Raw genomic sequence first — 12,149 nt, 5'->3', positions numbered from 1 at the left:
ATTTTTATTCTTTTATTTTCAACAATGATTATTTGAACTTAAAAAGAAAATGCAACAACAACCCTTTACTAATGGTTAGTGAAAAGCCAAACCTTTCCAGCCCACTTCATATTCTCTTTCAGCCATTTCAAAGCAGAACAGTGCTCCAGACTGTACACCTGCTCCTTGTTAATATTGACAGTCATGTGCTTAATGAAAAGCTTGGGGTCCGATATTCGAGCAGCCATGACCAATCTTTCTACTGCAGCTTGATATTCATCCTTGCTTCGAGATTTGCTTTCTTCACATCTATAAAGTGAACCCAAAGGCAGAAATTCTCAGAAACAGCCATGTCATTTCTGTAGGAAATTCATCTGCATTTATTGTTTCTAAACTATCATGGCATTTTTAAGCAGTGATTCTTAAGCTTTTGAACCATGGCTTACAGTATGAGAGACATTTTATATTAGGACCCAGTAGCAATTGTTAGTTTGAGAAACACTGATCTAGAACACAGCTAGTTACCCTATGTGTTTGTATCTTCAAAGCTAGTAAGTATAAATATTAAGGTATATGTTAGTATTAAGTGCAATACAGCTTGAATAATTACAATCACAGTAGAGTTCTCTTGGTATTAGTTGTTTCTAGTTTCAAGCAAGTACAGTTCTCTTGGTATTAGTAGTTTCTAGTTTCAAGCAAGTACTTAATATTCAGCTAGCATGTAGTAACAAGCCGTAGAGCTAAATGGTTTTCTTTGGCCCTGATGGGTACTTTATTAAGTGTTATTTTTTTTGAGCTCCATCTGCATCAATTGTGATTGTGTTTACTGGCATGAAACTTTTATTTTATGGTAGTTTTTCTTGTGAAGAAAGGAAATAGTTAAAATTATTTAAAGTATGAGACTAATTCTTGCCCTTGGTACCTTGCATGTCAGTGAACATCAAGTTCTGAGAATGGTTCTACCCAAATTAACACCAGTGTAGGCTACTTGGTGACCTAAATGAGGCTCATGCTTCAAAAGAAGAATGAGTATCCAAGCACCTTCTAGGGCCTCCTAAATTAGATAAGGCACTTTAGAGCCTGATAGATTGGAAACCTGCACAGGTGGCATATTCCCAAAGTCTAAGAATGGATAACCTATAGAGGTTAGTAACCTAAGGCAGGGCTCAGCACATCAGCAAGACAAAACATATTGGCCTTCATAAAGTTAAAGATCTAGATATGTCACTAGTTATAGACTAGGGTTATGACTACCCTCACTCAACAATGAATAGAGGCTGCAACTGTGGGAAATAGGGTGCAAGAAGAAAATCAAATTCGTCTAAGAATAAAACCTAGACACCTCATGCCACACAGTGCATGGTGTCAAATAAAGGAAGTCCATCCTTTAATGAAGTAGAGCTGTAGAACAAAGGCTAGTTTCAGTGGGTTTTCAAAAAAAGGTGCAAGGAAAAGGATGACCTCTTGTAAACACAGGCTGTACCACACTGACTCGGAAACAAACTGAAGAAAGCAGTATTTCTGAGTATGGGATGTCAGCAAACAATCAGGGGCCAACTGGCCTGGGGGACTTTTGTTAGAGACACTGACTATTCCTGTTTCCAGATTTCAAGCATCTTTAAATAGTGAAGAACTTGGAAGACAAAGGTGGTTTCTCCTGGAGCAAAAGACAGACTTCTGACAGACAGCCTTGGGCAGTAGAGAAAATGGAAAACAGGCTTTGGTTCTTGAGGCCTGGGCCTGCCTTTGGGCCAGGGAACCTGCCACTTGCTCAAGTGTCCCTGTGGGCTATCAGTAGGACTTTGGGATGATAAGCTGACCATCTGGCTGCTTGCTGTTCCTCAGCAAGAATGTACCCTGTCTCCAACATAGGAATCTTGTGTCTCATGGGTCTGTGGCACACCAGTTTACAAATGGGTAAAATCTCAGACCTTCACAATCTTTCTTGAGAGAAGTCACAAAAGGTACCTGAGTTTTCCTAGTCTTTTCTCTCTTGGATCACTCATTCTGGGAGAATCTGGCACTCAAGTACCCTTTTTATTTTTAAAATGTGTTTTATATTAAATTTTATACTTAAAAATTAAGATTCTACAGATGAAAAACTGAGGACTTTCCCAGAGATAAGGGTTGTGGGTTGTGTAAGTGTCCACACTGGCATGGCATTTATGTCAGATTGTGTAGATCTATAAGAAATAAAAATAAGATTCATAGCTACTTTTTTAAGATAAAGACCCTCTAAGGTACCATACTCTTTAACACAAAGGTTGATACTTAAAGAAGATCCATATTTTAAGACAACTATTAACATTTTGAAACCAGTAACATGCTTACTGGGCGGTGTTAACCTGTTTGGTGAACACACTCTACCCCTGAAGTTCACCCCTAGCTCCTTCATTTGTTTGGTTTTAAGCCTGCAGTAGGTCTTGTTCTTTCTCAGTTTAAATGTTAGCCAAGTTTATACTACATATACAGAGTATAAATAAATATATATGCACACATTGCACTATAGGGCAGGCATAGAGCTGCATCTATGTTCAGAATACGGCTGGCGTGCTATCAACCCACCTTTTCAGGACAATCTGCAGCACCTGTGTGGGCGCTCCCATTCCTGCACTCTGAATGCCACTAGCATTGGACACCAGAAATATTTCCATAGCTAAAAGCATTTCAATCTCAGATAGATACGAAGGAACCAGGAGAAGTTTCCGGTGTAAGTTTCCCTCTAATGGTGGGTAGCAACCCAGTGAAAGAGCACCTGAAAATCAAACAACAGGTCACACTTCACCAAACTTCAATGGGTAAGACTTATGGCTTCTGATTGTCCGCATCTGACAGCCACTTACAGGTCAGGGTAGCTATTTACATTTGCAGATTTATTACAACTTTTATGACTGTAAGCATCTTGACAATTTGACACTGCTCTTTATGAAAACTCTGAAAAATGGCCTTTGAGTTTTATTGCAGTAAGTGCCCATGTTTTTCAAGTTCATAGTAACATATATGTCATAATTTCAGAATTAATAAGGTACCCAGGTGTAGTGACACGTGCCTGTAATCTCAGCAATTAGGCTAAAGCAAAAGGACTAAGTTGGAGGGATGAATTGTGCTACATATAGTGAGATTAGCTCAAAACAAGAAAAGCTTCCTAAATGGAACATCACCAGAACAGCTATTTGGGTTTTAATGGGATTTGGTCTATGAACAACTTTATGCTTTTATGGTCACTGTCTACACTGAATTACAAATACAAAAATAAGAACTTAATGAGAGAATGCCACTTCTGTTAAATACCTACTGCGGCGGTCTGAGTTTACTTAGAGGTGCCATCAAGTCATGTGGCTATCACTGCTCCTACTCTGCCCGACAAGTGCTGAACACAAGAACAAAGCCCAGCTCTAGCCTGCATGTGGCTGCCACAGTCACTGGCTCAAGTCTAAAAACCTTCATCTTTCGAGAGAACAATTTTGACTTAGCTTAAAACTGTTTGGCTGATTATTAGAAATGATAGTTAATACTCCTAGGATTAACTATCCAATTGAACATGGACAATATTATATATAGTTTATCAAGATCAAATTAAATCTGAAAATAGATTTTGTTTAAAATGTTTGGGGTTATTTTTCCCTTCAAGAAATTACCCCAGTGTAGGTGATGATGTTAATCTCTGAGAATTATATCTGAACATAATCTAAAAATGTTCCAGTAACATTTTCATATTTAAACTTATATTTATGTGTGTGTGCATGCATGAAACATGAGACTGTGTTAAAAAAATCAAAACCCAAAGAACCCTCCAAAAAACAAAAAGTGTATTAAACACAAACTTATTACCTATAATGCAACCTAATTATTTTCCCATTTCATTGGGAAGAAAAGTTATCACTTGCTAAAAGTGATCATAGCTGGGAGTTTGAGAAAACACTTCTAGTTCAGGTGGGGTAGTCAGGATGTCTGATACCCAAATATTTAAATTTCACTCCATCCAACACTTTTACAAAGTGTTTTAAAATATGTCAAACTATTTTATTTTAAAATTTGTCCTTTGTTTCCTTTGCTTGCCTTTTACTGGAATTGATAACATTCCAAGAAAAAAAAAAAGACACTTTTAAACAAAAGACAAACACACACACACACACACACACAAAGCACAGATCTGTTCGACCACTGTCTGCCTCTGAATATTACCAACCATTATTTTTCATGTGTAGAAATTTAGTTTTAAATATTATAGATGGATCCTGGATTAGAGAATAATCAAAACCAACATATTAACTGAAACATTTCAATGGAACGTACTTTTGTAGTGGGCTCTGGCTTTGAGCCACAAACAACTCCTTCCTAAGGAAGTGATGAGTCTCCTGAGAAAGGAAAAGTCAATAGGGATGCTCTTGGCAACCATGAACTCTGCTACAGAAGACGATATGCCAAGACTGTTACTTTCTATACAGGCATCCAGAAGTTCATTAAAAAGAAGGCTGGACTGGGAAACCCCCATCATTTCTGAAATGAGGAAAATAATGATACAATAAAGTGAGAAGTGATCAATGACATAAAGACCAATAATCTCCAACTTTCTCCCCCATCTTGGTAGCCCCAGCCCCTTCTCTCCATTGCAGAAGTCAGACTCACCGAGGTACAATCATCTTTCATACTCTTCAAGTAAGAAACAAAAATCTTTTAGACAAAAGCAAAACTGTGTGCTCCTTTGTAATGGTGAATGTAAAAAGCTTGACAAAAGCTTAGAAGTTGCACTAGCTTCTCTGCATTTAGTCCCTACATAGCATTGAATTTTCAGTCTTGGAACTTTCTTCATGGTCTGTTTCTACAGCTCATACTTCAGCCTTCAGTTTTCATGACTCAAATATATTTGCTTCTAACGCTGACTCAAAAAAAAAATCCTTGAATGGGTATCACATTAATTTGTAGGGGAATTCTTTTATTCAGTTGGGTTTATGATCTATACTCTAGATCCACATCACTGTAGGATCTTTAAGTGGTCCAGATCCTTACAGAAAATTAATCTCTTTACCTTTTATATCTTCTTAAACACTTTCCTAAAACTCCAAACTTATTACATCACTCCTCACCCTGTTGTACATATAAAGAAAGAAACTCCTTTAGTTTGTCATGGATGGACTTCTAATGTGCAGCACAACTGTCTGTACATGTCTACACCTGCTTTGCCTCGTTATCAGCACCACTGTCTATTAAGGGCATGATGGATGGCAGACATTGTGCTATGGATACTGAGGTAAAGGAAGCATCATTTGTAGGAAGGCACTTCCTACAACAGCATCTTCATCAGTCAATGGAAGATGAAGTTGAGAGGACACAGTGAGACCTGGGGAAGGTCCTAAATCATTCTCTGCATCCTTTGTATCATCCTCTGAACATGTCACCAAAGTGTCTGCTCATAGATTCCATCCTCTTAAACCTTGACTTTTATCCTTTGAGAGAACTCATTAATTCTAAGATTACCAAGACATAGAGTAAGTTAAGATATGAAGCATGCCCATAATGTACAGAGGCAAGGACAGGGAACAAGTGTATGCTGATAGGACTGCTGATAACAAACAACCCAGAAAAGCATCTTTAAAGCATACATTTAGTTTATGTAGAACATATTTTATAGAAAAAAATACTGAACATAACACCTAACCAGAACAGATGGAGAAATGTCTTAACTGGCAAAAAATGAAGGTTGTGCTGGAGAGATGGCTCGGCAGTTAAGAGTAGTTGCTGTTCCTATAGAGGACCTGGGCTCAGTTCCTAGCATCTACATCAAGATGTTCACAAATTGACGGTGACTTAAGTTCCAGAGGGATTGAATTCCTTCTTACAGCCACTGTAGCCACCAGGCATGTGTATGATACACATACATGTATGTAGCACTCACTCATGCATATAAAATAAAAATCTTTCTTTAAGATAATGAAGGTAGACTTTTAAAAATGTACCTTGAGAATTCTGAAAGCTTGGTAGATTCCGTAAGACCTCAAATGTTTGTTTGTAAAGATTCTTGCCCAAGATTTCATGTGCAATGGTACAGAGCAAATTATGCCGATTAAGCACATCCATTCTATCACAAGGCCAAAGTGGTGTGTTGATTATCCATTCCGATTCTCCCAAAAGAAAAAATAAGCATACCATGACAATGACACTTCTCAGGGTAATCACAGGTGGGCATAAGTATCTTGTTTGAAGGCACTTATACATGTTAACATAGGGGCCGTGAAGTCATGACCAAGAGTTTCCACAGTAGCTGAACCTGCCTTCTAAAGCTGGATTACCTGAATTTAATTTGGCATGTTATATTTCGAATTATTAACACATCTAATTACTGTTTTTCTCTGAGATAGGGTTTTCCTGTGTAGGTCTGGCTGTCCTGGAGCTCTCTCTGTAGACCAGGCTAGCCTTGAATTCATAGATCCACCTGCTTCTGTCTCCCAAATGCTGGGATTAAAGGCATTTGCCACTACTGCCCAGCTTCTAATAATATTTTAAAAATCTATAGAATAGAAGAACTGTAATAGTTTCAGTCTCAGAATTTCTGTGTCAACTAGGGCTTATTATGAATAAACTTCTGTCAACCAAGGTTAAGATGAAGCCACTTTCTGAATCAGTTTATATCATAGTGACTTTTTATATATATTCACTGATGTTCAAACCAAGCTATCCCCTTCAGTTCAGTATCAACTAAGGCAATTATACCGACAGGGCTACAAGAAGAGTAACAGGTTACTATGCATCTTAATGTCAGAACTTACCCCTTAGGACCCAAATGGCACCATCTAGGCTCCCACTTTTGATAAAAATCTCTGCTGCAACATTTACAATTTGACATCTTGGTGCTTCTTTTTCAGGTCCTGTAAGTCCTTTTAAACTTGTGAAATGTATTTTTAGCTCATATAATATATCTAAGACCTTCCTTCCCTGGAATAAAAATAAAAAAAAAAAAACACTATCATTCATTTACAGTATTAGAAACACAAAATCAGTGCTAATATATGCAGGAGATAGTTACCAGCCTCAATTATTATGTTAGACTGACAGTTGTAAAATACAACAAGACTTTGCTCAAGCATTTCCTGTTTACCTCATATTAACCAACATAGAGCCCTCTCCATCAGCACTTTTTTCTTTTTTCTTTTTCTTTTTCTTTTTTTTTTTTTTTTTTATGCTTTAAGTGTCTTCCCTTAAGATTGTCTGTGGAGCGGGGCATGTGGCTCATGCCTATAGACTCAGCACTTAGGAAGTAGAGGCAAGAAGACTATTGATAGTTTAAGGGTAGGTTGGTGTTATAGAAAGGCTTCCTTACAACAAAACTTAAGCAAAAACAAAACAAAAATATTTCACTGCCTGGGAAAATGCTTCTATGTGTTAATATAGAAAGTTATTATGTGCTTTTATTCCTTTTATAGTTTACCATTCTGAGATCCAAGAGAGTTGGTGAAAAGGAAGATAATTTGTCACCAAATTTGGATGAAATGCTAGTATAGTAGAGCCAAAATTGTTAGCTGAAAACAGTTATTTTTTTATCTTAGTAAATAAATTATTTGACAAATTCTACATGAAGATTGTCTTTGGTTTGGACATAAGAATTTGGGCGTGCATTATTATTTTAAACTAGGGGCCAGCCTATTACTATCCCTGTTAGTAGTTCAATAATAAATACCTTAATTTTAATTAGACCAGGCTGGCCTTGCAGAAATCTGCCTGCCTGTGCCCTCCAAGTGCTGAGATTAAAGGCATGCACCACCATGCCCAAGCCAATAAATACTTTTAGAAAGAGATTTCTTTCATTTTAAGTTATTGCTATGTGTACAGGGATGTAGGTCTATCTACATCCAGGAGGAATCCAGGAGGGGGTGTTAGATCCCCTATAGCTAGAGTTACAGGAGATTGTGAGCAACCTGATTTGGATGCTGGGAACTGAACTTGGCTCTTCTGTGAGAGCAGTACCTATTCTTAACCACTGAACTAGCTCTTCAATACCACTACAGTTAAGTACTTTAATCTTTGACAGCAATATTTAGTGGCTGAAATTCTATTGTTTTTAACAAATAACTCTTTAAAAATATAAAAAGAAAAAAAGCAGCTGGAGAGGTGGCTTAGTGGGTAAGAGCACTGGCTGCTCTTAGAGAAGAGCAAGCCCAATGCCCACACGGTGGCTCATAACCACCCGTATCTCTAGTTCCACAGGATCTGATGCCCTCTTTTGGACTCCATAGCATCAGGCATGCACATGGTATACATACACACACTCAGGCAAAATAATGCTACACATTTTTTTAAATTGAAAAGAAAAAGTGTATAATTTAATGGTAAAGTGTTTGCCTTGCATGTGTGAAGCCCTGAGTTTGTTCCCTAGCACTGTATCTACATAAAGCAAGGCTGGGAAGATGGCTTAGTTGGAAAAGTGCTTGCCATGCCAACATGAGGCCATGAGTTTGGATCCCCAGCATCATGTAAACACTGGGCAGTATAGCACATGTTTATAGAGTCCCAGTGCTGAGAAGGCAGGCACAGGAGCTTCCCTGAAGTTTGTTGGCCAGTCAGTCTAGCTGAAACGGAGAGTTCTACCTTCATTGAGAAGCCCTGTCTCAAAATATAAGGTGGAACAATGGCAGACGAAAACAACCCATGTTTCTACATGTGTCAGCATAGGCAAGCACATATACATGTATACACATGTATAAACACACAATAAATAAATGTTTAAAATTAAGGAAATGTTAAAAACATTCTGAGTTTGTGGGCTATACAAAAACAGGCTGTAGGTATAATGTGGACCATGGGTCTTAGTTTATAGACCTTTAATATTCTATACTTTTTTCAACCAGATTTTTATTATGATGTGAAATACCTTTATTTTGAATAAATAAATGTACCTTCTGGTGATACTTTTTAGATTAATTTCAAGAATTTTACCTTATATTAAAAAAGGAATGGGTTTGAATTGGGTCTGTTGTACATACCTACAATCAGAGCTTCCAGGAGGCTGAGGCAGAGATCTTTGTGAGCTCAAGGCCAGCATGGTTTACATAGTTTTAGGACAATCGGGGATAGATTACTGTCTCCCCCCCCCCCAAAAAAAACCAAAGCTAAAACAAATCAGAAAACACACACACACACACACCAAACCACCTTCTAGTAAGATGACATTTGAGATCAACTCTCTGAGCACAATAGTTAATTTTTTTTAAGATAGAAAAATTCACCAATGTCTTAATGATCTAAGAAATAACCAAATAAATCAGAATAGTCTAAAGTTCTAGCCAAATGTGTACACTGTCAAAAAGGCTTCTGTCTAATAGTCTCCAGTGTGCAGTCACGCATGTCCATGAAATGAATGCTATGACTGCCTTCCCTTAGACCCTGCAGCACACTGACCATAGTGAGCATTGAATTTGAAAACCTATAGACTTTCTGTTTAGCCACTCTGGGTGCAAAAATTCTTTTTAATCCATGTATGTTGCATATATACAAGTGAACCTATGCTTAAATGTTACCACACAGCCATCCAATTCTGAACTAACCAGAGTTAACAGAACCTAAGCTTTAACACTTAATTTCACAGTGATCATACTTAATCTCACATTCTGTTGATTCCATCCTCAGCTCTTCCCTTCACATTGGATTTTCATGCCCTCTATTTGGACTTTGTAGAGTATACAATTCAATCAGTCATTTCAGGGAAATCTAAAGGGTGCAATAAATACAGTGTAGCTTTGAAGGCTGATAAAATGGCTCTGAGGGTAGAGGCTCTGATAGCAAGCCTCATGACCTGACTTAGATCCCTAAGACTACATTAATAGCAGGAGAGAACCAATTTTTGTAAATTAACTTCTGACTACCACAAGCATGTCATCATATACATATATGTACACATGTATGCACACATGTGCACATATACAACTAAATGAGTCACAAGATCACCTGCATAATGGGCTCTATCAAGAGTCAGACATAGACATGTGGCACATGGTGTCTTGGAGTATTCAAGGCGGTGACTTCTAAACAGTCTTGATGATTGTGAACACCTTGGGTTAATCTTAGGGAAGGTATTTTGAGGCTGAGCATGGTTTGTGCATGTCTCTTAACCTAGTACTCAGGAGGCAGAAGCAGGAATATATCTGAGTTCAAGACCAGCTTGGTCTACATAGTGAATTCCAGGACAGCCAGGACTATAGAGAAAGACCCTGTCTAAATAAATAAATAAATAAATAAATAGACAGACAGACAAACAAACAAATAAATAGAAAAGAAAAATACTTTGTGCTCTCTCAAGATTATAATGACAACTCAGGAGTTGTCAAATAAATGATAAATTCAAGACTTTCAAATAAAAGTACTTTAGTATGGCCTCCAGAATTCGATAGAGCAGTTGGTGTCTCGTCACCTCCTGTGCACACCTGTGCCTCACCACTCCCTTTCCACATCTATTTGGTGTGGAGACAAATGTGAAAACTAAAGAACTCCCTAGGTAGCCAGGGTTCGTGTCTGTGCTGGCTGAAGTGATCATTAGACAGTCTCTGATTTGAAGGATGACTCCATGTCCTGTTCCGAATTTTAAAATAAGATTTTCTGTAGCAAATCAAACTAACATATAACAAAATACCTTGGCCCACAGCAACAGTCTGTGATAGAAGTACACCGCACTTATTCCGATCCTTCCCAACAAAGTCTTATCCACCTCACTGTACTGTGGATCTTTGCTAACTGAAACATAAAGCAGACATGGAAAGAAATGGAAACAGTCACCTAAGATGACTCAGAATTCTGGACATCACTTCACAGACCCAGTGTTGACAACCTGTCCCACCAATAAATCCATCCCAAAAGTTAATAGTGCCTTGTTGTTGTTGTTTTGTGTTTTTAGGTAGGGTCTTTCTACATAGCCCTGGCTATCCTGGAACTCACTTTGTATACCAGGCTGGCCTTGAACTCACAGGGATGGACCTGCCTCTGCCTTCCAAGCATTGAGATTAGAGGCGTGTGCCATAACACCCAGCCCAACAGTGGATTTATTCTCAAAGAATTGTTTAAAAACTGAATGGAAGCCGGGCGTGGTGGCGCATGCCTTTAATCCCAGCACTCGGGAGGCAGAGGCAGGCGGATTTCTGAGTTCGAGGCCAGCCTGGTCTACAAAGTGAGTTCCAGGACAGCCAAGGCTACACAGAGAAACCCTGTCTCGAAAAAAAAAAAAAAAACAACAACAACAAAAAAAAACCCTGAATGGAGAGTTACTCTCTGACCGTTTACAGAAAGTTTGTTATACCCTGATAGAGGCCATAGTAGTGACAGTTCAGAACAACATTTGAAACCCCATGTAGTCTATAATCCTAGCGCTTGGGGAGGCAGGGGTACAAAGATTACAAATGTAAGGCCAAGTCAGGTTGCACAGTGAGATGTCAAGAGAATGTCTTTTTAAGGCTACACAATATTTTTTGGTTTGTAGATAGTAGAAACATCAGTAGTATAAAAAATTTGGGAGTCCCCATATCATAATAATTAACCTAAATAAAAGGAAAATGCATTCATGTTCTACAAAAACTTTGATACCAAAAACTAGTTTCTGCCAGGTGTGGTGGCGCACGCCTTTAATCCCAGCACTGGGGAGGCAGAGGCAGGCAGATTTCTGAGTTTGAGGACAGCCTGGTCTACAAAGTGAGTTCCAGGATAGCCAGGGCTACACAGAGAAACCCTGTCTCAAAAAACCAAGGGGGGGGGGGAACTAGTTTCTGTCCTTATAACTATAACCTAACATAAGTACATGGAAAGGTTTACAGATTTTAGCCTATTTGAGACTTGCAACAGGGGCTAAACTTCTGCATGAGGAGAGCTTCACCCTCCAGCTAAGAACCATACAATCCTCAAAACAAAACAGCAACATTTTACCTGTTTCAGCAAATTCACAAAAAGGAACGCCTGGCCTCTCTTCTTTGTAATCTTCTGTGAGCGTCTCAGCAACACAAGCACAGAATCTCTGCAGATCTGCAAATTCTTCACAACTCATCTTTATGCTAATGTACAGGTTTCCCAATTTGGTCCAGTCACTTTTTTCTTTACAAGTCTATTAAAATTATTAAAAATGAAAGGAAAAGGGAATAAGGAAGAAGAGGAATAGGGTAAAAAGTAAAAATTCTGTCTCTGCAAGCACACGCTAG

The 12,149-nt window shown here is 38.3% G+C and overlaps 1 protein-coding gene across 1 annotated transcript in view; it reads right to left on the bottom strand.

Annotated features, from left to right (window-relative positions):
* The window catches only part of Topaz1 (testis and ovary specific PAZ domain containing 1), a 54,937-nt gene continuing 42,788 nt past the window's right edge, over positions 1-12,149 (bottom strand). Inside the window, exons 14-20 of the mRNA NM_001199736.2 lie at positions 11,881-12,055; positions 10,601-10,701; positions 6,747-6,912; positions 5,937-6,101; positions 4,276-4,479; positions 2,545-2,734; positions 1-288 (exon numbers count right to left, since the gene is read on the bottom strand). Coding sequence (NP_001186665.1) covers positions 69-288; positions 2,545-2,734; positions 4,276-4,479; positions 5,937-6,101; positions 6,747-6,912; positions 10,601-10,701; positions 11,881-12,055 — 1,221 coding nt within the window. The 3' untranslated portion in view covers positions 1-68. The remainder of the gene's footprint in view (positions 289-2,544; positions 2,735-4,275; positions 4,480-5,936; positions 6,102-6,746; positions 6,913-10,600; positions 10,702-11,880; positions 12,056-12,149) is intronic.

This window comes from Mus musculus, chromosome 9 (genome assembly GCF_000001635.26).
Source record: "Mus musculus strain C57BL/6J chromosome 9, GRCm38.p6 C57BL/6J".
Taxonomy (NCBI): Eukaryota; Metazoa; Chordata; class Mammalia; order Rodentia; family Muridae; genus Mus; species Mus musculus.
This window is presented reverse-complemented; position numbering and strand designations above follow the sequence as displayed.